This window comes from Erinaceus europaeus, chromosome 13 (genome assembly GCF_950295315.1).
Source record: "Erinaceus europaeus chromosome 13, mEriEur2.1, whole genome shotgun sequence".
Classification (NCBI taxonomy): domain Eukaryota; kingdom Metazoa; phylum Chordata; class Mammalia; order Eulipotyphla; family Erinaceidae; genus Erinaceus; species Erinaceus europaeus.
In genome coordinates, this window is record NC_080174.1 from 39,320,504 (window position 1) to 39,347,595 (window position 27,092).

The following is a 27,092-nucleotide window of genomic DNA, read 5'->3' on the forward strand; positions in this document are numbered from 1 at the left end:
ACCTTCATGACTGTATCATATACTTTTCATGATGTGCTTTGGCTTAGTTCAGATAAAATAATCTTGTTTGAAATACCAGTTACCAAATAGACTCTAAAACCTTGGTGAGTTATTGAATTAGTTAATTCCCAAGTTAAAATTGGTATCTTAAATATGTTTCATGGTGTTTCAGTATACCATTTAATTATTTTTCATGTACCTTTTCTGCTTCCTATATATTAAAAATCTGTACCCATAGACCATTTATAATTATACTTATCTAATTACCTGTTCTGCTTTTTCTTAGGTGGTTGTACTGAACCCAAAACAGATACTTGTTTTCTTCTTTCTCCCAAAGACACTATGGTTGGGTTCTTTATTATTTGTTTATTTATTCATTTATTTTGAGGAAATTAGTAACACTTCCACTTAAAATACTGACTAGTCATTTCTCAAAAAGTTTAAATTTCTAATGATGATTATTTACTTTTCTAGATTTCATTAATTTATTAATGAGAAAGATAGAGTGAGAAAGAACCATACATCACTGGTACATGTGCTGCCGGGGATCAAACTCGGGACCTCCTGCTTGAGAGTCTAATGCTTTATCCACTGCACCATCTCCCAGATCACATGACAAATATTTTATAATTTTCTACTTTTGCTAATAGGCGCAGAATATGCAGAATCATTGTTTTGTATATTACACATGACTAGTATAATTTAATGTTTCTTATTCTTTTGTTCTCCGTTGCAGGGATTAGTGATTTATGGTTGACAGTAAAATACAGTAGTTGGTACATGTGTAACATTTCTTAGTTTTCTGCATAACATTAATCCCCCACATAAGTCCTCCTCCACCATCATCTTCCAGGACCTGAACACTCCCCTCCCCCTCCCACCCCAGAGTCCTTTACTTTGCTATAATCCAAGAACACAAGTTCTGCTTTGTGTCTTCCCTTCTGTCCTTATTTTTCATTTTGTGTCTATGATTGGGATCATCGCATATTCATCCTCTCTCTGGCTTATCTCACGTAGCATGATTCCCTCAAGCTCCATTCAAGATGAAATGAAGAAGGTGAATTAACCATTTTTAATAGCTCAGTAGTATTATATTGTGTATATATACACAGCTTACTCAGCCAACTCATCTGTTGTTGGACACCTGGGTCACTTCCAGGTTTTGGCTATTATAAACTGTGCTGCTATGAACATAGGTATACACATATCTTTTTTGGATGGCTGTGTTTGTTTCCTTAGGGTATATCCCCAGGAGAGGAATTGTAGGGTCATTTGGTAGGTCCACTTCTAGCCTTGTGAGAGTTCTCCAGACTACTCTCCACGAGGGCTGAACCAATTGACATTCCCATCAGCAGTGCAGGAGGGTTCCTTTGACCCCACAACTTCTGTAGCATTTGCTGCTGCTACCTGTTCTGATGTATGACATTCTTACAGGAGTGAAGTGGTATCTCGTCTTTATTTGCATTTCTCTGACCAGCAATGACTTGGAGCATTTTTTTGTTGTTGGCCTTTTGAATTTCTTTTTTTTTTTTTAATTTTTTATTTAAGAAAGGATTAAGGTAGGAGGGGTACAACTCCACACAATTCCCACCACCCAATCTCCATATCCCACCCCCTCCCATGATAGCTTTCCCATTCTCTAGCCCTCTGGGAGCATGGACCCAGGGTCATTGAGGGTTGCAGAAGGTAGAAGGTCTGGCTTCTGTAATTGCTTCCCCGCTGAACATGGGCGTTGACTGGTCAGTCCATACTCCCAGTCTGCCTCTCTCTTTCCCTAGTAAGGTGTGTCTCTGGGGAAGCTGAGCTCCAGGACACATTGGTGGGGTCTTCAATCCAGGGAAGCCTGGCCAGCATCCTGGTGGCATCTGGAACCGTTTCCAGAAGATGTGTTCAGAACTCAGCGGCTAGCAGCTTCTCAGTCCGCCATCTTCCCTTAATCTTGAATTTCATTTTTATTTTTTTATTATTATTATTTCCTCCAGTGTTATTGCTGGGGCTAGGAGCCTACACTACGAATCCATTGCTCGTGGAGGCCTTTTTTCCCTTTTTTGATGTCCTTGTTGTTAACCCTTATTGTTATTATTGTTGTCGTTGTTGGATAGGACAGAGAGAAATCTAGAGAAGAGGGGAGATGGGGAGAGAAAGAAACACCTACAGACCTGCTTCACTGCGCATGAAGCAACCACCCTGCAGGTGGGGAGCTGGAACTTGAACCGGAATCCTTACGCCGGTCCTTGTGCTTTGCACCATGTGCACTTAACCTGCTGCACTACTGCCCAACCCCCGGATGTTTAATTTTTTATTATTATTTTTAACCAGAGCACTGATCAGCTCTGGCCTGTGGTGGGGGAATTGAACCTGGGACTTTAGAGTCTCAGGCATGACAGTCTGTTTGCATAACCACTATGCACACAGATCCTGGATATCTTTGATAATATTCTGTTTATATCTTCTCCCCATTTTCCAGTGGCATCATTTTTTTTGTTGTTGCTGCTGGTTTTGGTGAGCTCTTTATATATTTCCGTTATTACCTTCTTATCTGATATATGGCATATAAAGATCTCCTATTCTGTAAGGGGTCTTTTTGCTTATGTGGTGGTTTCTTTTGCTGTTCAGAAGCTTTTCAATTTGATGTAGTCCCATTGGTTTACTTTTGTTTTAGTCTTCCTTGCAACTGGATTTGTATCACTGAAGATGCTTTTAAAATTTAGATGGAAAAGGGTGCTGCCAGTAGTTTCTTCTAAGTATTTGGTAGTTTCTGGTCTAACATCCAAGTCCCTGATCTTTTGGAACTTATTTTTGTGTCTGGTGAAATGCTGTGGGTCAGTTTCATTCTTCTGCATGGTTCAACCCAATTTTTGAAGAGATTCTTTTCCTCATTTAATAGTCTGAGCACCTTTGTCAAAGATTAGATGTCTATAGCTGTGGCAAATTCATATTTTTAATCCATGACTCAGCTTCTGCTGTATACTTGGTGAAAGGTGAGAATTCTGTTAGGCTTCTCATTATTCAGGTTCTGCTAGTTCATAAACCTTCTGAAGTAATTGAAGAGGGGAGATAATTTCTTTGCCTGTTTTTATTTACATATTTTATATTAAACCTACCCTGTGGGGAGAACAGTACACTTTTTAGACTTAAGACAAATCATCATAGTGGTAACTCACTACTTATGAACCAGATCTACTTTTTTTCCTTCATATTAGGGGAAAATACTATTGCAAAGGAAAAGGGAGGGGGTAGGTGATGGTGTACCTGGTTGTGCACACATGTTAACAATGTGCAAGGACCCAGGTCCAAGCCCCTAGTTTTCACCTTCAGGGGGGAAACTTTGCAAGTGGTGAAGCAGTGCTGATGGTGTCTCTGTCTTTCTGCCTATCCTCCCCTTCCCTCTCGATTACCGGCTGTCTATCCAATAAGTAAACAAAGATTTTTTTTAAAAAGAACCATAAATAGAAAAGGGGGCCCGGGCAGTGGCACACTGTGTTAAGTGCACATAGTATGAAGTGCAAGGATCCTGGTTCTAGTCCCACGGCTCCTCACCTACAGGGGCGTCGCCTCAGGAGCAGGTCTGCAGGTGTCTCTGTTACTCTTCCTCTCTATCTTCTCCCCTCTCCATTTCTCTCTGTCCTAGCCAATAAAAATGAAAAAAGGCCACCAGGAACAGTGGACTCATAGTGTTATCGATAAAGCCTCTGAGAAACTTGGAGGCAAAAGAAAGGGAAAGGGTCATGATTTATATATTCCTTCTTTAAAGAGCAAATTGCTTTACTTGTTCCAATTATTTTTCTTTAATACCTGAATTATACCTGGTGAACTCCAGTGGGATCTGTCTGTATCCTATTTTGTTGGCTTTATTTTTAGGGAACATCACATTTTAATGTCTAGCTCTTCTGAAAAGTTAGTTTCCTCATCTCTGGGAATGAGTAAGAGTCTAAATCCTGGAGTCCCCTCCCTGGTCGATGCTTTTCTCCTTATAACCTGTATACTGTAGAATGTTAACCTTCCAGTGCCTCTCCAATTTTCTCTTGATCTTATCAAGTGAATGTAAAAGGATGTCTTATTTCCATAGGGGAATTAAGTTCAATACAAACTACAATGCTGTGATAAAAAGATTGACCCTCACTACTTTGGCTTTGTCCCTCAGTCTGCATTATTCAAAAACATGGAAAAAATTGCTTTTATCCTAGACGCAAATCCAGATCCCCTTCTCCTAGAAGACGATCTTCCCCTGTCAGGAGAGAGAGAAAGCGCAGTCATTCTCGGTCTCCCCGTCACAGAACGAAGAGCCGGAGTCCTTCTCCTGCTCCAGAAAAGAAGGAGAAAACTCCAGAGCTCCCAGAACCATCAGTGAAAATAAAGGAACCTTCAGTACAAGAGGCCACTTCTACTAGGTAAGTACATAAACATTCATTTATATGTATATGTGTCTTGAATTTGGGACTGTTGTTTAGTTCCTGCCCCCGCCCGCCCCTCATTTTTTGTTTTTGTTTAAGGTTTTTTAGTTATAAAACATATTGAAGTATCCCAGTTATATAGAAAGAATATAAATACAGTGTTAGTAGTACCTAAAAGTGTGTTGGTTGTACTATTTTAGATATTTCAAATACGTGACATATTTTTCCCAGTATTGTGGCTAATTTTATTTTAGGAAAAGTAGATGGGGACCACTGAGATAGCATACCTAGGAAGGCACCTGCTTTGATATGGATGCAACCCGTGTTTAGCCCTTATCTTCCACAGCACTCAGGAAAGTTTCATTGCTGTAGTATCCAAAAAGTTAACCCCAAATGATGAAGGCCCAGTTATGACAGGTCAGAAAAAGTGTGTGGTTAGAAGTTGCCGGAGGTTGGGCGGTAGTGAGGCGGGTTAAGCGCAGGTGGCGCAAAGCTTAAGGATCCTGCTTCAAGTCCCCAGCTCCCCACCTGCAGGGGAGTCGCTTCACAAGCTGTGAAGCAGGTCTGCAGGTGTCTGTCTTTCTCTCCCCCTCTGTGTCTTCCCCTCCTCTCTTCATTTCTCTTTGTCCTATCCAATGACGATGTCAGTAACAATAATAACTACAATAATTAAAAACAACAAAGACAACAAAAGGGAATAAATAAATATTTAAAAAAAGAATTATAACTTACTTGCTTGATTTCTCTGATAAATATATTTTGGAGCTGCATCATTATATTGCATACAACTTGAGTCTGAGTTGAAGAAGGGAAATAATAAGCTTTTTGTTTTTCTGTATAGTGACATCCTGAAAGTTCCCAAGCCTGAACCTGTACCAGAGCCTAAAGAACCTTCTCCAGAGAAAAATTCCAAAAAAGAAAAGGAAAAGGAGAAGACCCGACCAAGATCACGGTCACGTTCTAAATCAAGATCCCGAACACGGTCTCGGTCTCCTTCTCACACTCGACCCAGACGGCGCCACAGATCCCGATCAAGGTGAGTTGTGGTTTTAAGATCAGTGTTTGGAGAGCTCCTTTATTCATTAGTGTGTGTGTGCCTTGCTGTATGTAAGCTCCTAAGCACCTTCTGGTAGCACATGAGAACACCATGAATAGCAAATACCAGTAGAGCTCCACAGATGGTGAATGGTGCAGTGGTCTATTGATAATCTCTCAAAAATTAAAAGGATGGAAATGTTCTCTATCTCTCCCTCCGTGTGTGTGTGTGTGTGTGTGTGGGGGGGGGCTCTTCATGTAGAATTGGGTAGGAAATTTCAGAGCAGTAGGTGTAACTAAGTGTAACTCTTTGGGTTTACAAGATGTGAGAACGTGCTTGTATACCATTAAATATCTGCATAGGCCAGGGGTGTAGCTGCTTTGCATGTATGAGACTTTCAATTTGATCCCCATTGAGAGAAAGAAAAACTTATCCCTTGAACTCTGTTTTTAAATGTACCTGTTGAGAAACTATCAAGGAATTCATTCCTTGCTTCTGGTTTATTCAGGTGTTAATTTTGTTTGTTGTGGCAGATCATACTCACCTAGAAGAAGGCCAAGTCCACGGAGGCGACCTTCTCCTCGAAGAAGATCTCCACCAAGACGAATGCCTCCTCCACCAAGGCATAGAAGGAGCAGGTCACCAGTGAGACGGTGACAATTTTTTGTTTCTAATTTGGAAGTCTGTGTTACATGAAAGGACACCATGTTTATTTAATATTAATCTTTAAAATATTTTTTAATATTTATTATTCATTCACTTTTGTTGCCCTTGTCTTATTGTTGTAGTTGTTATTGATGCCATTGTTGTTGCATAGGACAGAGAGAAAGAGGAGAGATGAGGGGAAGATAGACATCTGCAGACCTGCTTTACCGCCTGTGAAGCAATTCTCCTGCAGGTGGGGAGCCAGGGGCTCGAACCAGGATTCTTGCGCTTTGTGCCACCTGTGCTTAACCCATGGTGCTACCGCCCGACTCCCAGTACTAATCTTTAAATTAGTATTTTCCTGGAAGAACTCAGAGTCGATGGATGATAATAGAACCTCTTTCGCTTGAGGTGTACCCCCCCCTCCTTTGTGTTAGTGCGTGTGCGTGCAGTGAAAAATGCTAGTCCAGTGTTAGAAGATAAAAACAAGAAATTTGGGAATCAGGCAGTAGCGCAGTGGGTTAAGCCCACGTGGCGCAAAGCGCAAGGGCCGGCATAAGGATTCTGGTTCAAGCCTCCGGCTCCCCACCTGCAAGGGAGTCACTTCACAGGCGGTGAAGCAGGTCTGCAGGTCTCTTTCTTTTCTCTCTCCCTCCCTGTCTTCCCCTCCTCTCTCCATTTCTTTTTGTCCTAACAACAACAACAATAACTACAACAGTAACAAGGACAACAAAAGGGAAAAATAAAGAAATATTAAAAATAAATAAAAAGTAATTCATTTATTTGTGGGGAAGGTTGAACTCAGCCTCATACATGCAAGTCCAATGCTTCATCTGCTATGTTATCTGCTGGGCAGCTATACCATTTTTAAAAATGGTTTTCTCATTACAAAAGTAACAAGTGCTTATTGTTAGTAATTGAAGTTAAAAGTGAAAATTACCTATTAACATTTTATAGACATAACCATTATTTATTTGTCTTTTTATAAAAAAATATTTATTCCCTTTTGTTGCCCTTGTTTTATTATTGTAGTTGTTGGGTAGGACAGAGAGAAATGGAGAGAGGGAGAGAAAGATAGACACCTGCAGACCTCCTTCACCACCTGTGAAGCGACTCCCCTGCAGGTGGGGAGCTGAGGGCTTGAACTGGGATCCTTGAGCTATTTATTTGTCTTTTTAAGAGACAGGCATAGAAGAGTCTTTTTGTTTAAAAAAAAATTCAATTTAGAATAAGGCAGAATGTTTACATTTGTCACATAACAAAAATGGTTACTACATCAGCCCATGTAGAACCCCAGTGGTAATTTTGTGCCTTATTGAGAGAGTGTGTTTTTACTTATTTTTGAAAATTTGTGATTCAGGCTATATTGAATTGTTTTTTATAACTACTGAAACGATTATTACAGTTGATCAGTGGGACTACTGACACAAATGATAAGTCAGTCAATACTTCTGAAAATTGATTGTACCTTTTTAGGAAAGTAATACTGGTTCTTTCTAGTGGAAACAGTGGATTAGTGGAAACAGCTATTTTTTTACATTGGAGTTTTGCAAACAGCGTGTTTTTAATTGTGCTTTCTAAACCATCAGAATGTTTGCAGATTGTTTAAGATTCCCTTTCAGCCAGTTTTAAATCTCACACTTAAGGTAGGGTTTCTTTTTTTCAGGTTCTCGGGAATTCTTCCGCCAAAGGTGAATTCTGCAGGTACATCGCAATAGAAACACAGTTTTTGCGGCAGAATTCAAGAGGCCCCTGCTTCTAAGTTTATGCAGCTAAATGAATTCCTAAGTTTACGCACTTTTTTATTTTTTATGGTAATCTAAATGGTTACTTCACATTGTGTTAAATGGAAAATATTTTGCCACCCAAATTTTACATGCAAACTCCAAAACACCTGTAAGCATTCCAAAGAAAAGAGACTGGTTAGTTATAGTACTAGACAGGTTTTGTAACTGAATAGAAAACTCAAGCAAGCATTTGTGTGGAAGTTAATTTATATTTAGTTCAGAACTAGCTATGTCCTAGATGATGGTTTTGGTTCCTTTTTTTATTTACATACTTAGCTACATAAACTCAAAAATTGGATAAATGTTGTATTTATAAGTATATTTACATGATTTTTTTTTTTAGAGACGTAAGTACATAATGAAAAAAAAACTTTCATTTCACAGGAGAAGGCGTTCATCAGCATCCTTATCTGGGAGTAGCTCATCATCTTCTTCATCTCGTTCCCGGTCACCACCAAAGAAACCTCCTAAGAGAACATCTAGCCCACCTCGAAAAAGTCGTAGATTGTCTCCTTCAGCAAGTCCTCCTAGACGAAGGCATAGGCCATCACCTCCAGCAACTCCACCGCCAAAAACTCGTCATTCCCCAACACCCCAGCAGTCAAATCGTACCAGAAAAAGTCGTGTTTCTGTTTCTCCAGGAAGAACTTCAGGTAAAGGTAAAAAACAGAAAAAGAATACCTTTTCTATTTGAATATAATGTTCCAGGTAGTTGCCAACCATGACCCATTCAGAGTATGACATAATCAGGTAATGTTTGTATATGCTGCTCTTTGTCTTGTTTGCTTAAAGATTTGCCTTTTTCTTTCTTTTTTTTCTAGGGTGGGGGTAGATAGCATAATGGTTATGCAAAGAGCTCTCATACCTGAGGCTCCAAAGCCTTATCTTCAGTCCCTGCACCACCATAAACCAGAGCTGAGCAGTGTTCTGGCTTAAAATATATATTGATAGCACAGAGGAAAATTAAGAGGCATGGGCAAGAGAGGGAAAGAGACCTGCAGACCAACTTCACTACTCATGAAGTGTCCCCCTACAAGTGGGGAGTAGGGGCTCAAACCTGAGTCATTATTACATATGATAAATGTGTGTACTCAACTGAGTGCACCACTTCCCATTCCAGAGACTTTTTCTTACTTCCTTTAAGTTCTTGGAGTTTGTTGAAATAGTTCACTTGTAAAAGTGCTTTTAGTTTTGCCCCCTCTCCCCTTGCCTTTAAGCAGGTAGAAAAATAGATTATCAGCTATAGGCTGATAATCTATTTTTTGATGGAGAAAGGAGAAACATGCTCATGCAGTTATGGACTAGGGCCATGAACCTGAGTCCTTTATGGTGTAATATGTCCTCTACTGGATGTGCTACTGTCCAGCCTGTTAAATTGCACTTTAGACAATGGTTTTATTAGGGTTACAGGATGGCTTATCTTTACAGGTCATCCTTTTTGGTAAGTCTGGGAAATTAATAATTAATAGGACTATGAAAGTAAGAATGATTTCAGGTATTCAGTTGACTTTGGAAGATTTCTAAGTACATGCTAGAATGTTTTTTCCTGTTGGGTGGGTGTAGATAGCATAATGGTTATATAAAGAGACTCTCAAGCCTGAGATTCCAAATCCCCTGCACCACCATAAGCCAGAGCTGATACTCTGGTTAAAAAAAAGTGAGAGAGATTCTACCTGTTGACTACTAAAAATAAAACACCGTTGACATAACAAAGCTAAAATCTCATCTAGACAGAAACTTCAGTGAAACATAACTATGTTATTCTGATATGATATGTGTTTTTTCCATATCCTCTTTTAGTGACAAAACATAAAGGTACTGAGAAAAGGGAGTCTCCTTCACCAGCACCGAAGCCTAGGAAAGTAGAATTATCTGAATCAGGTAATTTGTTGATGGGGGTGTTGTCTTAAAGTCAAATTAGATTTGTTGCATATTTTGTAATTTCCATCTGGCTAATGATTGATTATAGGACATGGCTTAAAGGGATCCAGAGATACCTTACCCTATAGAGTATACTCTCTGCCATGCTTGAGGACCTGGGTTCTATCCCCAGTATCAAATGGGAACACTATGGAGGCAGTAGAGAAAGGAACCTCTCTGTGATTTTTTTAATCTTTTATTTATTTATTAGATAGAGACAGAATTTGAGAGGGAAGGGGGTGATAAAAAGAGAGACAGACATCTACAACAATGCCTCGTCACTTGGAAAGCTTTTCCCCCTGCAGGTGGGAACAGGGGCGGGGCTCAAACCTGAGTCCTTGCACATTGTAGCAGGTGCACCACCACATAGCCCCTCTTTCTGTAATTCTTTGCCTCTCTCTGAAGTTTAAAAAAAAAAAAAGTTCACCTAGGAGCAGTGTAATTGTACATAAATAAGAAAGGCCCTGCCCTGCAAAAAAAGGGCTTTACTACTTAACTGTTAGTTTGTTCATTTGTTTTATTGCTACCAGGGTTATCGTTGGGACTCAAGCATGCAGGATGAAGCCATCACTTGGGGGCCCCCCTTTACTCCCCCTCCCTCTTCCCCCCTATATTTGATTAGACGGGAATTGAGAAAGTGGAAGGGGGGAATACTTCACTGTTCATGAAGCTTTTCCCCTGCAGGTGGGAAGTGGGACTACTTTTCATTTTAATTGCATGGTTTATTTCTTCATCTTTGATATGTGAAGTAGCAGCGCCATCCTTTATAATGTTGTAAATAATTGAATTATGTTTCTACAGTATATGGCACCCAACATGAACCGTAGATGATTTACTGTTATGGAAAATGTCTAAATTGACACTTTTAACTCCTTTGCATAATATGTGTATACTAGTTACATTGCCTGGATTACCCAGATAAAAGTTTGAAACTGATTTTCTGTTTGGCCTCCAGGGTTATTGCTGGGGCTCGGTGCAAACACTATGAATCCACCACTTCTGGTGACTTTTTTTCCCCCTCCTCCCATCCTTTCGGTAGGACAGAGAGAAATTGGGGTGGGGGTGGGAATTGATAGGGAGAAAGACACATGCAGACCTGCTTCACCACTTCTGAAGCATCGGTGGGGAGTAGAGGCTTGAACCCAGGTCCTTGTGTGGATCTTTGCACATAGTACTATGTGTGCTTAACTGAATGTGCCACTGCCCAGCCCCGTTACATTTTCTATATGTATAACTAAAGGAAAATTTTCTAATTATATCCATCTTTCAGAAGAAGATAAAGGTAGCAAAATGGCTGCAGCAGACTCTGTACAGCAGAGACGCCAATACAGGCGACAGAACCAGCAGTCTTCATCTGGTATGGCTATTTGATTAAATATTTATTTGTATTCCCTAATAAAATGCACTTGAGGTTTAAAAATTTATTTATTTATTTATTTTAATAGAAGGGTTGCTCAGCTCTGGCTTAACATTGGTGTAGAGAATTGAATCTGAGACTATGGAGCTTTGAAAATATTTTTTGAAAAATACTTTATGAAAATATTTTTTCACATAACCATTATGTTGTCTCCCCATCCCTGTACTTGAGATATTAAATAACCATCAGTGAGTATATTAAAGTCCAAGCACAGGAAATGTTTGTGCCTATATAAAAATCAGTTGAAGGGGAGGAAATACTACTTTTGGAGTTTTTTTTTTTTTAATAATTTATTTCTTTATTGGGGAATTAATGCTTTACATTCAACAGTAAATACAATAGTTTGTACATGCATAACATTCCCCAGATTCCCATTTAACAATACAACCCCCACTATGTCATTCATCATCTTTCATGGACCTGTATTCTCCCCACCCACCCCAGAGTCTTTTACTTTGGTGTAATACTCCAATTCCATTTCAGGTTCGACTTGTGTTTTCTTTTCTAATCTTGTTTTTCAACTTCGGCCTGAGAGTTAGGAGTTTTTAATTTTTTTTTTAAAAAAGACTTTTTTTTAAGTTACTTAAAAAAATTTTTTTTTTAAATTTATTTTCCCTTTTGTTGCCCTTGTTTTTCATTGTTGTTGTAGTTATTATTGTTATTGATGTCATCATTGTTGGATAGGACAGAGAGAAATGGAGAGAGTAGGGGAAGACAGAGGGAGAGAAAGATAGACACCTGCTTCACCACCTGTGAAGTGACTCCCTTGCAGGTGGGCATCCGGGGGCTTGAACTGGGATCCTCACGCTGGTTCTTCCGCTTTGCGCCACGTGGCTTAACCCACTGTGCTACCATCCGACTGAGGTTTTAATTTTAAGGCCTATTTTAAGTTATGAGAAATGTACAAACTGGAAATTATTCTATTTGAAGTCCTAGGCATTATTCTCTTTGAAGTCATAGACATTTGCCACCATAGTAGCATCTCGCACATACACTACTCAATCAAATTCAAGACCTCATTCTTGAGCACCACCTCTCAAGTCACAATCTTTTTTTTTTATTATTATTTTTATTTTTATCAAAGCACTGTATAGTTCTGTGGTGGTGTGGGGGATTAAACCTGGGACTTTGGAGCCTCAGGCATGAGAGTCTCTGCTCAGTAACCTTAAAAGAGTACCAAGAATCAAGTAATTGTTTTATATGGGGTGAGGGCTGTCTCCAAGGCTTCACTGCTCTAGACTCGCTTTTTCAGAACAGAGCTGGGGAACAGGTTGGGGAAGGGGTTCAATTGAAACCACAGCACTGGGAGCTTCCAGTGTGGTGGGAACCTGACTCAAGCCTGAGTCACATATATGGCAAAGCAGCACACTAACCCAAGTAAGCTATTTTGTTGGCATGTTGCTTCCCCCCACCCCAGTAGATTTTAAGTATCACTTGTCTTTGGATTGTGCAATGGTTTTTATAACTGTGTACTTCTGTGGGTTTCAAGTTATTTGACCATATATTAATGATGTGTTCAGAATTGATAACCTGTATACATGATGGCTTACGTTTAAGTGGACTGGTGCTACTCTGCAAATTTGATAATAAACTAACAATTACAGATTCTGGCTCTTCCTCCTCCTCGGAAGATGAACGACCTAAGAGGTCCCATGTGAAGAATGGTGAGGTAGGCAGGCGGCGGAGACATTCCCCGTCCCGGAGTGCCTCTCCATCACCAAGAAAGCGCCAGAAAGAGACTTCTCCTCGGTAACGTCTTTTATTTATTTATTTATTTTCCCTTTTGTTGTCCTTGTTTAACATTGTTGTGGTTATTGGTGGTGGTGGTGTTGGGTAGGACAGAGAGAAATGGAGAGAGGAGGGGAAGACAGAGACCTGCAGACCTGCTTCACCACTTGTGAAGCGACTCCCTTGCAGGTGGGGAGCCGGGGACTCGAACCGGGATCCTTACGTGGATCCTTGTCATTTTCACCACGTGCACTTAACCCACTGCACCACCGCCCGACTCCCACATCATTTTTTTTAAAGTCATTTATATTTGTAATTACACTGTCACTTAAGGGATGGACTAAAGATTTTATTTATTAATGAAAGAGATAAGGAGAGAAAGAGAACCAGAACATCACTGGCACATGTGTTAGCAGAGATTAAACTCTGGACCTCATGCTTGAGACTCTAGTACTTTATCCACTGGGTCACCTGCCAGACCACAGCTCCTTCATTTTAAAGTCTTAGAAGGAGATGTTAAGATTTTCTTGGGACGGTTTTTAATTTGTTTTGTTTTGCTTTGGTAGTTACTACTATTTAATGAGAGGCTAATTAATTTTCACCTGGTGTGTGCCTGGCTAGACTAGACCAGTTATAAACTATAACATTATCTCTTGATCATTAAAATAAGATCTATCGCCACTGGTGATAACCTGACTCCATTAAATAATATGGTAAATGGAATTCTTGACACTTTTTTTTTCTCCACCGCTCTCAGGATGCAAATGGGAAAGCGATGGCAATCGCCAGTGACTAAAAGGTTGGTTAGATGCTACTTTGTAATTAGGGTTACATGTCAAAGTTGGGGTGACTCATTTTGCTATTTAGGTAAGAAGTTAGGAGTTGCTAAGAGTTTTTGTTTAAGTTTCTTTACACATTAAATTAGTGATAATATTATACACGGTGTTCATTTTAGAACATCATATGATCTTAGATTTGTGTGCACAATAACTAGCTCATGTTAGTACCTGAAATTGATTGAGGGACTTCTGAGCCGCAGGCATAAATACTGTTGTGTAAACTGTAGTGATATTTTCCTTGACCCAATAACTAGATATTTTCTAATAAATATAGGATACAAATACCTTCTTATTTTTAGAGGGGGAGGAACTTTATGGTGACTTCAGGGAAAGCAAGGAAAAACTATGAAAGAAATTCTAAAAAGATTAAAAATGAATGTAGCAGTTGGAGAGGTGGCTCAACTGGTAGAACACTGGACTTGAATGCCTGAGATTTCCAGTTTGATTCCTAGCACCACAAGGACCAGAGTAATTTATTAATTATGTGCCCCCATACATAATAAAGTAACTTAAATTTTTTTTTTACTTATAAAATGGAAATAATTACAAGACCATAGGTTGAGGGGTATAATTCTACATAGTTCCCACCACCAGAACTCCGTATCCCATCTCCTCCTATTCTTTGAGCCAGGATCATTATGGCATGCAGAAGGTGGAAATTCTGGCTTCTGTAATTGCTTCCCCCCTGAACATGAGCATTGGCAGGTCAATCTATACTCCTAGCCTGTCTCTTTCCCTAGTGGGGCAGGGCTCCAGGACACATTGGTGGGGTCGTCTGCTCAAGTAACTTTTTTTTTTTTTTTAATAAATGTAATTCCTTGACCCTGTTTAGTTTACCTATGCTACAGGTAGGGTGCATATATTTATGGAGCCTTTTTGGATCATTGTATTTGGATATTTAAAATTCAGGCCTATCTTAATAGCATGACTAGAAATGAGTAAAGTGAGCTTTTTAGCACTACAAAGTGACTAGGGGGGTCGATAGCACAATAGTTATGCAAAGAGACTCATTCCTGATGTTCTGAGGTCCCAGGTTCAGTTGTGTACACACACACACACACACACACACACCTTAGATCAGTACTCTATTAAAGGAAGGGGTGGGGTGACCGTGACTGAGCTAAATTTTAGATGTGTTCGTTAATATATACCATATTATCTATGTCGTTTAGTCTTTGCTTGTGGGGGGCTCTTAGTTGCATGTCGCTAGATTTTTGTTTGATAAAAGAACTTGAAAGAGGAGGCAGAGATAGAGGGAAAGACAGACAACTACAGCACTGTTTCACAGCTCCTGAAGCTTCCCCCCGCAAGGGAACAGAAGGAGAACTTTTTATCTTTTCTGCTGTGCTGCCACTTGGTCCCCTTCAGCTCGATTTCTAAGTTATCAATATTCTCTTGAATATAGTCCAGTTGAAGGTGTGTTTTAGGTAGTTTCAGTAGTCATTTCTTGGAAAGATTCTGTGATGTTTATATTTAAACTTAAAAGATAAATGTAGATACTAGGAAGGTGGCCTCTGTCCAAATGTGGTGCATATTTCTAAACTACTTGAGTGTAATGACCTCTCCACCCCCAAAAATAAGTCTTTTAAAAAGGGAAACTTTAGTTTTCTGTTCCCTGATACAATTATTATTTTTTTCACCATAGTTTCATTGGGATTCAGTGCTTGCATAATAAATCCACTGCTCCTGGCAGCCACGCCCACCTCCCCTTTTATGGGGTGGGTAACCTACAGCACTGATTAGTGGATGCTCCCCTCCCCAGCCCCACCTCAGTTTTTTCTATAGTACAATAGCACAAAAATGTGCCTTCATGAAACTAAGTTAGTGATAAGATTTTTTCTCTCTCTATGCTATAATGAAACTCTACTTTATTGGAAAAGTTTGGTTTTTTTTTTTTCCCCATCTCAATGGTCATAACAACTCTGATGTTTATTATCATGCTCCAAAATGTTTTTTCTCTCCTATTCAAGTTTAAATGATAGAAAATTTTATCGGATTTCTAGGAATTAAAGATGGAGAAAGAATTACTTAGAACCATGATTCAGTACTTACTGTAAGAGGGAAAGCACACCCTGATTTTGGATATTTTATGTGTGAGGTTTAAACATTGAAAAAAAATGACAGTTTGCTCTTAAACATTTGGCTTTGCATAGTAAACACTTCTTACATAAATGTTCTGAGGTATGTTGATCATACTTAGTGTAAAAAGATACCTTTCCTCCTTTATAGTTCATTTTTATTAATAACATAACAAGTGAGTTGAACTTCTGAAGAGGTAGTTATGATAGCAATCTGTCTCCTGATAAGACTTGAGGGCTACCTCATCTACTGAGGCTTATTGATACTGTGGCTCTAAGTGGGGGGAGATTTTCACTATGACTGAAAGCTTGGCTTGGCAATAATATTCAGAGTAATTAGGAAATGTTTAGGATTTGGCTTTTATATTTGTTTTTATTTATTTATTTTGCCAGAATACTACTTAATTCTGGCGTATAGTGGTAGAGGGAACTGAAACTGGGACGTTGAAGCCATGAGAGTCTTTTTGTATAACCATTGTGCTGTTTCCTCTGTCCTTTGTTTTGGCCTGTAAAATACATGTCCAGTGGGTCGGGCGGTAGCACAGCAGGTTAAGCGCACATGGCACAAAACACAAGGACCTGAGGAAAGATCTTGGTTCGATCCCTGGCTCCCCACCTGGAGGTGGGGGTCACTTCACAGGCTTCGGTGAAGCAGGTCTGCAGGTGTCTCTCTTCCCTCTTTCTTCCCCACCTGTCTCCATTTCTCTCTGTCCTATACAACGACAACATCAACTACAACAAAAATTAAAAACAAAAGGGAAAATAAACAATAATTAAAAAGTTGAAAAGGGGGTCGGGCAGTAGCGCAGCTGGTTAAGCGTCCATGGCACAAAGTGCAAGGCCTGGCTTAAGGATCCGGGTTCGAGGACCTGGCTCCCCACCTGCAGAAGAGTCGCTTCACAGGCGGTGAAGCAGGTCTGCAGGTGTCTATATTTCTCTCCCCTTCTCTGTCTTCCCCTCCTCTCTCCATTTCTCTCTGTCCTATCCAACAACGAATGACATCATCAACAATAATAGCCACAACAAGGCTACAACAAGGGCAACAAAAGGGGAAAAAAATGGCCTCCAGGAGCAGTGGATTCATGGTGCAGGCACTGAGCCCCAGCAATAACCCTGGAGGCAAAAAAAAAAGTAAAATTACAAGGGGAATCGGGCAGTAGCACAGCAGGTTAAGCACACATAGCGCAAAGCACAAAGACTGGCATAGGGATCCCGGTTTGAGCCCCCGCTCCCCACCTGCAGGGGAGTCACTTCACAGACGGTGAAGCAGGTCTTAAGGTCTCTATCTTTCTCTCCCCCTCTCTGTCTTCCCCATCTCTCTCCGTTTCTCTGTCCTATCCAACAATGACATCAACAATAATAACTACTACAACAATAAAAGCAACAAGAACAACAAAAAGGAAATAAATTTTTTTTTAAAAAAGTTTAAAAATATGTGTGTGTCCTATTAGGTCAGGCAAGAAACTTTGCCTTTGAGGACAAAGGACTGTCATGTGGTGTCAAACCTCCAGGTATAAATGTTAGAAAGTTTCTGGACAGATCTTTAAGTTAGGCCAGTTCAGTTCTGGTTTTATTGAAATCAAAAAGTCAGGCATCTTTTTCTATTTGAAATATTACCTATTGAAGCAGTGCTGTAGTTAGTCATCCTATTGGTTCTCATAATTCTCAGATTGTCCCTGCTGATGAAATGCCTTTTCCTTCAACTGTCTTTTGTCTTGATGTAGTTGCCTCTTGGTTATACTTTAAATGTTGAAAGTGATATTTCATTCTTATAAGGCATAAGGAAATTTTGTGTATCTGTCTCTGAAACTTTATGGATGTATATCATTCATCCTGGCTGACATTTTATTCACCAGAGTTTTCTCTCTGGTCCAACATAATCAGAAAATTAACTGTAAGAGTGGCTCAGTGGGAGAACACCTGTCGTGCATGTGTGAAGCCCTTGGTTCAATCCCCAACACTATGTGAGAGAGGAAGGCAAACAAAAATGAATGAGAGTTTCATGGAAGGTAGAGCATCATTGCTTCCCTCACTCCCTCCTTTCTCCCTAGAGAACTGCTCAGTTCTGGCTGGTGCTAGAGATTGAACCTAGGATCTCTGGAGCCTCAGGCATGATAGACTTGTAGAAAGAACCACTGTGCTAACTCCCCACCCCTCCTTTGTCATTGATAAATAAATCTTTAAATGATAGTAAATTAGCCATGGCTGGAAGTTCAGCGGTAAAGCACCTCATGGGAACCTTGAATTTTATCTCCAACTCTTTCTAAGTTGAAAATTAAATATATGAATTTCAGGATCTTTGTTCAAATAGAGTTCTTAGTTTTACTTATTTTGTCATTACTGGGACCTCGCTGAGAGACCACCGCACCAAAACTTAAACCAGTGCATGTGGCAGAGCAGCACCTAGCCAAGTGAGCTATTTTAGCCTTAGTTGGATTTGTTTGTTTGTTTATTTATTTAATCAATCCTGATGGTTCAAATCTGGGACTTTGGAGCCTCAAGCATCAAAGTTTTTGCATAACCATTAAGCTGTCTTCCCCTCTGGGCCTGTGTTAGTTTTAAAAGGGAATTGAAAATTGATAAGACTAGAGAATGTTTCTAGATTCATAGGAAACATCAAGTCTGTGTTGGACAAGGAATTACATTATGAATTAAAATACTTGATAGCTTTGAATATAAATTATGTGAGTGAACCTAAGATCACACATACTGATTTGATGTGTATTGTAATATTTTGGGAGACCACTGAGTTCATTTTCAGGTGTGTGTGTGTGTGTGTGTGTGTGTGTGTGTGTGTTTTAAGTATTGGTACATCTCAGTAGAGAATTAAGGTTTGTATGCTTTTATTTTTTTATTCCATTTCCAGATTATTGATTAGCTCTGGGTTATAATGGTACTGGGGAATGAACCTGAGACCTCTACTGTCTTGGGCATGAGAGAATTGCTTAAACTGCTGTGCTATTTCCCATGGTTCAATATGTATTTTAAACATTGATTTGATTTATTCATGTCTTGAGAAAAACCAGAGAAGTACTCTAGTGTATGTAATGCCAGGTATCAAACTTGGGACTTGCAAGTCCAGGCTTCTACCATTGTGCCACCTCTCGGGCCAGGTTCTTATCTGTATTTTAGCCATATTACTCTCTCTCATAGTATTAGTGCTCTGACAACTTAGATGCTCTGTCTTTGGAATAGAAATTTTAGTTGAGTAGTAGGCATATTTTGAATAGTAGAAGTATATCCCCAAGACAAGAATTTGGAACATTTAGACATAGATTTTGAATGTTAAGTCTTTGGTAACTTGATTTGAACATTCTAAATGAGAACAATGGTTTTCCTGGCTTTAAATCAAACATCTCTTTTTTAAAAAACTGCATTGAGAATTAGTTGTAGTTACTACACTTTGGCTTGATGATGGAAACTTTATCTTCTAGATTACCTAGAGTATTGACTCAGAACCAATTATAATTCTTCTTTGTTTAGTGGTAGTAGACGAAGGAGAAGTCTTTCCCCACCCCCTACCAGAAGACGACGATCTCCTTCTCCTGCTCCTCCCCCTCGACGCCGCAGATCTCCCACACCACCACCAAGACGAAGGTACTTCATCAGATGTGCTAGTTTGACCTAGTGGAAGTAACTTTGAATCTTTATGATAGAAATAATCTCCTAAGAGTAGCATTGCTCAGCCATTCATAAGTGAAACTGATTAAAAGTCAACCTCTTTGATGATTGTTGGGGGAGAAGTATTTAATATTAACTACTTTATATAGTGGAGAGTTTATGAAGTCAGTCTTTTTTTTTTTTTTTTTTAAAGATTTTATTTAACAATGAGAAAGATAGGAGGAGAGAAAGAGCCAGACATCACTCTGGTACATGGTACTGCTGGGGATTGAACTCTGGACCTCATGCTTGAGTAATCCTGGAGACAAAAAAAAAAAGATTAAGTTAGCAGTTTGGTGCCGGGGATTTAACTTGGGACCTCTTGTACTTCAGGCAGGAAAAATTGCTGTGTGAACAGCTGTGCTGTTCCATTCCCACTCCTTTTTTTTTTAATTCTCATTTCTGTCCTTCCTCTCCCTCCACCCCCACTCCCAGGGTTATAACTAGGGCTCAGGAGCCTCCCTGGTGTCTACTGTTCCTAGTAGCTTCTTAAACAGATAAACTGACAGTAGGAGACAGTAGGAGAGACATCTACAGCAGTGTTCCACTGCCCATGGACTTTACCTTCTACATGGGGAGCAGGGCTTAAACCTGGATGCATAACATGTTCTCTACAGGGAGTGCACCTTCTCCTACTTGTTTATTTTGGATAACAATGGGAAGAAAATAAGAGGGAACACAAGGACTGGTGTAAGGATCCTGGTTCAAGCCCTTGACTCCCCACCTGCAGGGGAGTCGCTTCATGGGCGGTGAAGCAGGTCTGCAGGTGTCTTATCTTTCTCTCCCCCTCTCTGTCTTTCCTCCCTCTCTCCATTTCTCTCTGTCCTATCCAACAACGACGACATTAATAACAACAGTGACAATGTAATAACAAGGTCAACAAAAATGGGGGGGAAATAGCCTCCAGGAGCAGTGGATTCATAGTGCTGTCACCGAGTCCTAGCAATAACCCTGGAGGCAAAAGAGAGAGAGAGAGAGAGAGAAAGAGTGAGTGAGTGAGAGGGAAGGGGGATAGAGACAGATACCCACAGCACTGTTTCACTGCTTGTGAAGCTGGGGATCAGGAACCTGAACACTGCCAAGGTACACTACCCCAGTCCCAGGAGAGCTCTTGAAAGCACAGGACCTGAACTGACCACAGTCAACCAATTTGGTTTTGCCTAGTTATATAATAATGGAGGCTCACAGTTTCTTCAAAGCAATGCAAAATTCTCTACTCAAGCCTTCATTTGACTCCATGTTGACCGTTAACTTTTGGCAAATTTGAATTCCTTCTTCTGGAATTTACATGTTTCTCCATTAATCAGAATGTCCTACTTTACAGCCATGTAGGATATCTGGACAATTAGGTAATAACGTTGAACCTTGTGTGAACCTTGTGTGTGTGCCTCCAGGGTTATCACAGAGGCTCAGGTGCCTGCACTATAAATTCACTTCTCCTGGAGTCTATTTTTTTCCCTTTTGTTGCCCTTGTTTATTTATTTATTTGCCTCCAGGGTTATTGCTGGGGATTTGGTGCCTGCACCATAAATCCACTGCTCCTGGAGGCCATTTTTTCCCTTTTGTTACCCTGGTTTTACCATTGTTGTGCTTATTATCATTGTTGTTATTGATGTCGTTGTTGGATAGGACAGAGAGAAATGGAGAGAGGGGGAAAGAAAGATAGACACCTGCAGACCTGCTTCACCGCCTATGAAGTGACTCCCCTGTAGGTAGGGAGCCGGGGGTTCGAACTGGCATCCTTAAGCTGGTCCTTGTGCTTTTTGCACCACGTGCGCTTAACCCACTGTACTACTTCCCCACCCCCCCTTATTTATTTTTAACCCTTGCTTATTTTAAATGAGAAATAAGGTATGCCATTTTCATTTTAGAATATATTTTATTTTCCTATATAACCATAACTAGTGTTTTTTGCCTTCCATTTCCTTCTTCCTTTCAACTCAATGATATATTTTTCCTAGGACTCCTTCTCCTCCTCCACGTCGGCGCTCTCCTTCCCCAAGAAGATACTCTCCTCCAATACAGAGGAGATACTCTCCTTCTCCACCTCCAAAGAGAAGAACAGCTTCTCCCCCTCCTAAACGAAGGGCATCACCATCTTCACCACCAAAGCGTCGGGTCTCTCATTCTCCACCTTCCAAACAAAGAAGCTCCCCAGTCACTAAGAGACGTTCCCCCTCGTTATCATCAAAGCATAGGAAAGGGTCTTCTCCAAGCCGATCTACCCGCGAGACTCGCGAGATTCGTTCACCACAACCAAACAAACGGCATTCGCCCTCACCACGGCCTCGAGCTCCTCAGACCACCTCAAGTCCTCCACCTGTCCGAAGAGGAGCATCATCATCACCCCAAAGAAGACAGTCCCCATCTCCAAGTACTAGACCCATTCGGAGAGTCTCCAGGACTCCGGAACCTAAAAAGACAAAAAAGTAAAAATATTTTATGTCTTTTGGTCAGGAGCACTAACTTACTTAGTTCTTTGTTTAAAACCTTTTTCTTTACTGAGAAATTACAGAAAACAAGCTGTGTTAGTGCACTTTTAAGGCAGATTCTAGATACTACTTACAGATACTTTCATAATGGTCCCTTTCTCTCTCTCTCTCTTTGACAGGACAGAGAGAAATTAAGGGGGAAGGATAGACAGATACCTGCAGTACTTGCTTCACTGTTCATGAGGGTTCCCCCCTGCAGATGGGAAGCGGGGAACTTGAACCTGGATCCTTGCTCATGGTAGTGTGCATTCAGCTAAGTGTGCCGCTGCCCAGCTCCAAGAATGGTTCTTTATGATATAAATGCCATAAAGTTTTAGCTAGCTCCTAGGAGTAGCAAGTTTATTGAGAAGTGTACTTCCAAAGCTGAACTCTTCAGTCATGCATAGCTGATAAGGAATTCCTATTACTAATTTCATGGAGGAAGAATTACGGACTGATGGAGCATTGTGGAGCTTGGATTATTCTCAGGAGATTTAGATAATACAAATTTGGTGTTTTAGTAGGTTCTAAAGCAAATTTAATATTAGAATTGTTGACCTGACTATCAATAGTGGGTAGTTATTTTCTCTTAGAAAAGATCTCCATTCTTAGATACTAAATGTTTTGTTTTTTCTATTTCTAGGGCTGCCTCACCAAGTCCTCAGTCTGTCAGAAGAGTCTCATCCTCCAGATCAGTCTCAGGATCTCCTGAACCAGCAGCTAAAAAACCCCCAGCACCTCCATCACCTGTCCAGCCTCAGTCCCCCACTACTAACTGGTCACCAGCGGTACCAGTCAAGAAGACTAAAAGCCCAACACCAAGCCTATCACCAACAAGGGTGTGTGTCTACAGTGCTTTGAACATATTAATAATTGTATGTGATCATTTAGAAGCAGGGAAAATAATCTGTGGCTCAGATCATTTTCTATGGTTCAAATGGGCTTCAAGGAGGCACAGGTTAAGTAGTAGTCATATCAGCAATTCATTCTTGCTATTTTGTTTTGTTTCTGTTTTTTTCCTTTTATTTGACAGGACAGAGAAATTGAGAAAGGAGCAGGAAGTAGAGAGCTAGAAAAAGACAGACACCTGCAACATTGCTTCACCACTCATGAAGCACCATGTGGGGGGGCTAAGGACGTGAACCTGGGTCCTTGTGCACGGTGACTTGTTCTTTGAACCAGATGTACCACCACCTGGCTCCACAGCAGTGCATCATAATACTCTTAACCATCCTCTAATCTAGGCTGTGTCTGAACTGTTAATATTCTAGTACCCGTGACCTGGGAAGTGGCACATCACACATGCCAGAGTGCTGCTCTGGTTCTCTCCTCTTTCGTGTTAATTAATGAATTCTTTAAAAACAATTCTAGATAGGTTGGGGGAGATAGCATACTGCTTATGCAAACAAAATCTCTCCTGCCTGAGACTCTTAAGGTACCAGGTTCAATCCCCTGCACCATCATAAGCCAGAGCTGAGCAGTGCTCTGGTAAACAAACAACAACATAAAATAAAACAAACCAACAACAACAAAAACCTTTTTTTAAAAAATAATTATTTACTTTCCCTTATGTTGCCCTTGTTGTATTATTGTTGTTATTGATGTCATCATTGTTGGATAGGACAGAGAGAAATGGAGAGAGGAGAGTAAGACGGATGGGGAGAGAAAGATAACTGCAGACTTGCTTCACCGCCTGTGAAACGACTCCCCTGCAGGTGGGGAGGCAGGGGCTTGAACTGGGATTCTTATGCCGGTCCTTATGCTTTGCACCACATGCCCTTAACCCGCTGCGCTACTGCCTGACTCCCAACAAAAACTTTTAAAAACATGATTCTAGAATGGGGTGGGAGGAGGAGGGGTTGAGAGTGATAGGACACTCTGGGAAGGCGCCTTTTCATACGCAACCCAGGTTTGAGCCCCAGCATACCACATGGGAGAACTGAGCCCAGCGATAACTATACTTTCTCTTGTCTCTAAGTCAGCTGGAAGTAGTAAAATTACACAGATAAGAAGCATCTGCAGCCTTTCTTTGCCTTTCTGGTGTTAGGGTGCTTGGAAAGAATATTACCTCTTGTTTACAACAGTGCAATAGCCTGCTGAGTAACATGGTAGTCTGTTCTAGTTTTGTCAGGGTAACATTTGTGAGACATTCTTTTTTGAACAGTGCCCATTCCCTTTATGTCTGCACTATCAGCCTTTTTAATTTTCCATGGTGTGTGTGTCTCTCCAAAGAACAAACAGCAAGAAAATGAGAGGGGAGGGGGAGGTTGAGAGAGGGAGAGAAAGACCTGCAGACCTACTTCACAATTTGTCGAGTGTCCTCCCTGCAGGTGGGGAGCAGGGGCTTGAACCTGGGTCCTTGTGCTTGTTTATGTGTGCTTAACTGAGTGTGCCACCACTCAATCCCCAAAAACTTAAAATCTGTAAGTAAAAAAAAAAAAGTGTGTGTGTGTGTGTGTGTGTGTGTGTGTGTGTGTGTGTGTGTGTACACACACACACACATACATATCTTTGCCTAATTTTGGTTACCACCTCTGGGCATTTTTTTTTTTTTAAACATAGAGTCTTAGGAAACTGCTGGTGTGTCTATTTTGTTGTTTCCTTTAGGAACATGTTTTACCAGGCAGAATTTTTTTATCAAATGACGCCTTTATTGCTGTTTCAATTTATAGAATTCAGACCAAGAAGGAGGTGGGAAGAAAAAGAAGAAAAAGAAAGACAAAAAGCATAAGAAGGATAAGAAGCACAAGAAGCACAAAAAACACAAGAAGGAAAAAGCCGAGGCAGCTGCTGTTGCAGTTACAGTAGCCCCTGCAGCCATTGCTGCTACCACTACCACAACAGCACAGGAAGAACCTGAGCCAGAGCCAGAGCCTAAGAAGGTATTTGTGGACAGTCACTTATAACTTACACAAACTTTAGAGTTTATTTATGAGAAAGAGAGCCAGAGCATCACTCTGGCACTTGTGATGCCAGGGATTAAACTTGGCACCAGAATACGTGATAGAGGATTGGGGAGAGAGCAGCAGTAGTAGCCCAGGACTTTTGTGCAAGAGGGCCTAGCCTCAGTTCCCAGCATCAGGCAGTAGCTAGAGCTGAGTGCTGCTTTGGTCAAAATAAATGAATACATAAACAATGTAATAACTTTTGATTTAGTCAAAGTTTTGTTGTTGCCATGACAGTCTGATTCTGTTCTGTAATTAACGTCTTCTACCACTGTCTTAAGGATAAGTGATATAATTTTTTTTTTTTTAAGGAGACTGAGAGTGAAGCTGAAGATAACCTTGATGACTTAGAAAAGCACCTGCGTGAAAAGGCCCTGAGATCAATGCGGAAGGCTCAAGTGTCCCCACAGTCTTAGGTGGAAATATTTGTTATGTAAATTTTTATTTGGTTTGTATGCAATTCAATTTCAAAATTGCTAAAATGTGTTTGAGCTTTAGACTATAACATTTGTTGTAATAATTGCTAGGTTGAAATTCACCGTGTAAAAAAAGGGGGCATGGATTTACATTGCAAAAGTGTCCACAGTGTATTAGTAACATTCTTTCATTGACAACTGACAAATTCATTTAAAATGACGTATCTTAAGCCAAAAAAAAAAAAATTCCTTTTTTTAAAAAAGGGGTTTAAACATTGTTGGCATTCTTTCTGGTTCCTATAAATGCCCCTGGCTAGTCCCAGAGGTTGTGTTTCATTTTTCTTCCTTTTTTTTTTTTTTAACTTACTTGTTGAGTCTTAGTACCCAATTAAGTTATAATGCTTCCAACCTCGTATGGTTTGCAGGCTTGCCCAGAAGTAAGACCACTGTTGAAGTACCACAAAAGTATAAATGAATATTTTAATGCCACAATCTTTCCTATTGGCCTGTGGAGTCTGCTGAAATGATTCAGGACTTAAACTCTAGGATGAGACAAAAAAATGAAAGCGTGTTGTTTGTCAGGACACCACAGGGTTATATTGATGTGTTACATGTTGATTTGGAACACTGGAATTTTTTTTTTTTTTTTTAAGGCAATTAACCAGTCACAGGAAGGATCCTTCGCTGATACAAATTTTTGTTTTATGAAATTTCATGGCTCCATTCATACTTTCTGTCTTGTTCTTCCAATTGGTATATACATCTTTTCAGAGCTCTTGTATTTGGAAAGCTGGAAAGGGCCCAGACTTTGAAATAGTGTACCTTGTTTTCACTGTTTCCAGTTGTTTTTTCTTTTTCTTTTTTGTTTTTGTTTTTTAAACTAAAGCTATATAAAGCTGTGGATTAAACAGAATAAATTTCTAAATTTAAAAATCTTGGTTGCTCATTTCTTTCTCTTCATTCATTGCTGCAAAAAACTTCCCTTCCTTAAAAATCTTGAAATTCAAGCACAAGGACCAACATAAGGATCCCAGTTCGAACCCCTGGCGGTGAAGCAGGTCTGCAAGTGACTATCTTTCTCTCCCCATCTATTAAAAAATAAAAGAAGGCAGGGGTAGATACCATAATGGTTATACAAAGAGAGTCTCATGCCTGAGTCTCCAAAGTCCCAGGTTCAGTCCCCTGCACCACCATAAGCCCGAGCTGAGCAGTTAAATAAAGAAAGAAAGAAAAGAAAAAATCTTACAACAGTTTTACCATCCTGGCACCTTTGGTGGAAACAAGGTTCAAAGGGGAAAATTAAAAGGTGGTGAAATGACCATTTTCATTATAATTAACTAACAAATACTATAAAAAGAATAAGATCAGCTAGACTGGTGAAAAGTATAGCAGCTCTTAACCTGTGTTTCCTTGAGGCCGAAGGAACTTGACACACTCTTAAGATGTAAACGAAAAGCTAAGGAATGTTAATGCAAACTCCATGAGGGTATATGTTTAATGTCAGGCTATCTACAAATTATTTCTGCATGTAAGATTCATCAAAGCAAAATAATTGGAAACTTGAACTTGATAAGAATGTCTAGGGGAAAAACAGCTCATGTGAAAGAAGTAAAAGGAACATTTGATACTATGACTCTAAGCTGAGCAGGTTAAACAACACATGGACAGTTAGGTAGATGGTAATTTCTGGCAATTGAAGCAAAAAAAGTAGAGCTGCATATGGTGGTGGTGTATCTGGTTGAGCATACACATAGTA

At 40.1% G+C, this 27,092-nt stretch overlaps 1 protein-coding gene across 9 annotated transcripts in view; it reads left to right on the forward strand.

The window, feature by feature from the left end:
* The window catches only part of SRRM1 (serine and arginine repetitive matrix 1), a 34,382-nt gene extending 8,112 nt beyond the window's left edge, over positions 1 to 26,270 (forward strand). For 2 of the 9 annotated variants that reach the window (XM_016187930.2, XM_060205559.1), the window contains 13 exons: positions 4,188 to 4,391; positions 5,236 to 5,430; positions 5,964 to 6,083; positions 8,247 to 8,521; positions 9,663 to 9,743; positions 11,053 to 11,139; positions 12,804 to 12,948; positions 13,685 to 13,726; positions 19,328 to 19,441; positions 21,466 to 21,933; positions 22,619 to 22,814; positions 24,648 to 24,857; positions 25,232 to 26,270. In XM_016187930.2, coding sequence (XP_016043416.1) covers positions 4,188 to 4,391; positions 5,236 to 5,430; positions 5,964 to 6,083; positions 8,247 to 8,521; positions 9,663 to 9,743; positions 11,053 to 11,139; positions 12,804 to 12,948; positions 13,685 to 13,726; positions 19,328 to 19,441; positions 21,466 to 21,933; positions 22,619 to 22,814; positions 24,648 to 24,857; positions 25,232 to 25,336 — 2,242 coding nt within the window. In that variant the 3' untranslated portion in view covers positions 25,337 to 26,270. The remainder of the gene's footprint in view (positions 1 to 4,187; positions 4,392 to 5,235; positions 5,431 to 5,963; positions 6,084 to 8,246; positions 8,522 to 9,662; positions 9,744 to 11,052; positions 11,140 to 12,803; positions 12,949 to 13,684; positions 13,727 to 19,327; positions 19,442 to 21,465; positions 21,934 to 22,618; positions 22,815 to 24,647; positions 24,858 to 25,231) is intronic. The other 7 variants (XM_060205554.1, XM_007522576.3, XM_060205555.1 and 4 more) reach the window with 7 other exon arrangements.
* The last annotated feature ends 822 nt before the right edge of the window (positions 26,271 to 27,092 follow it).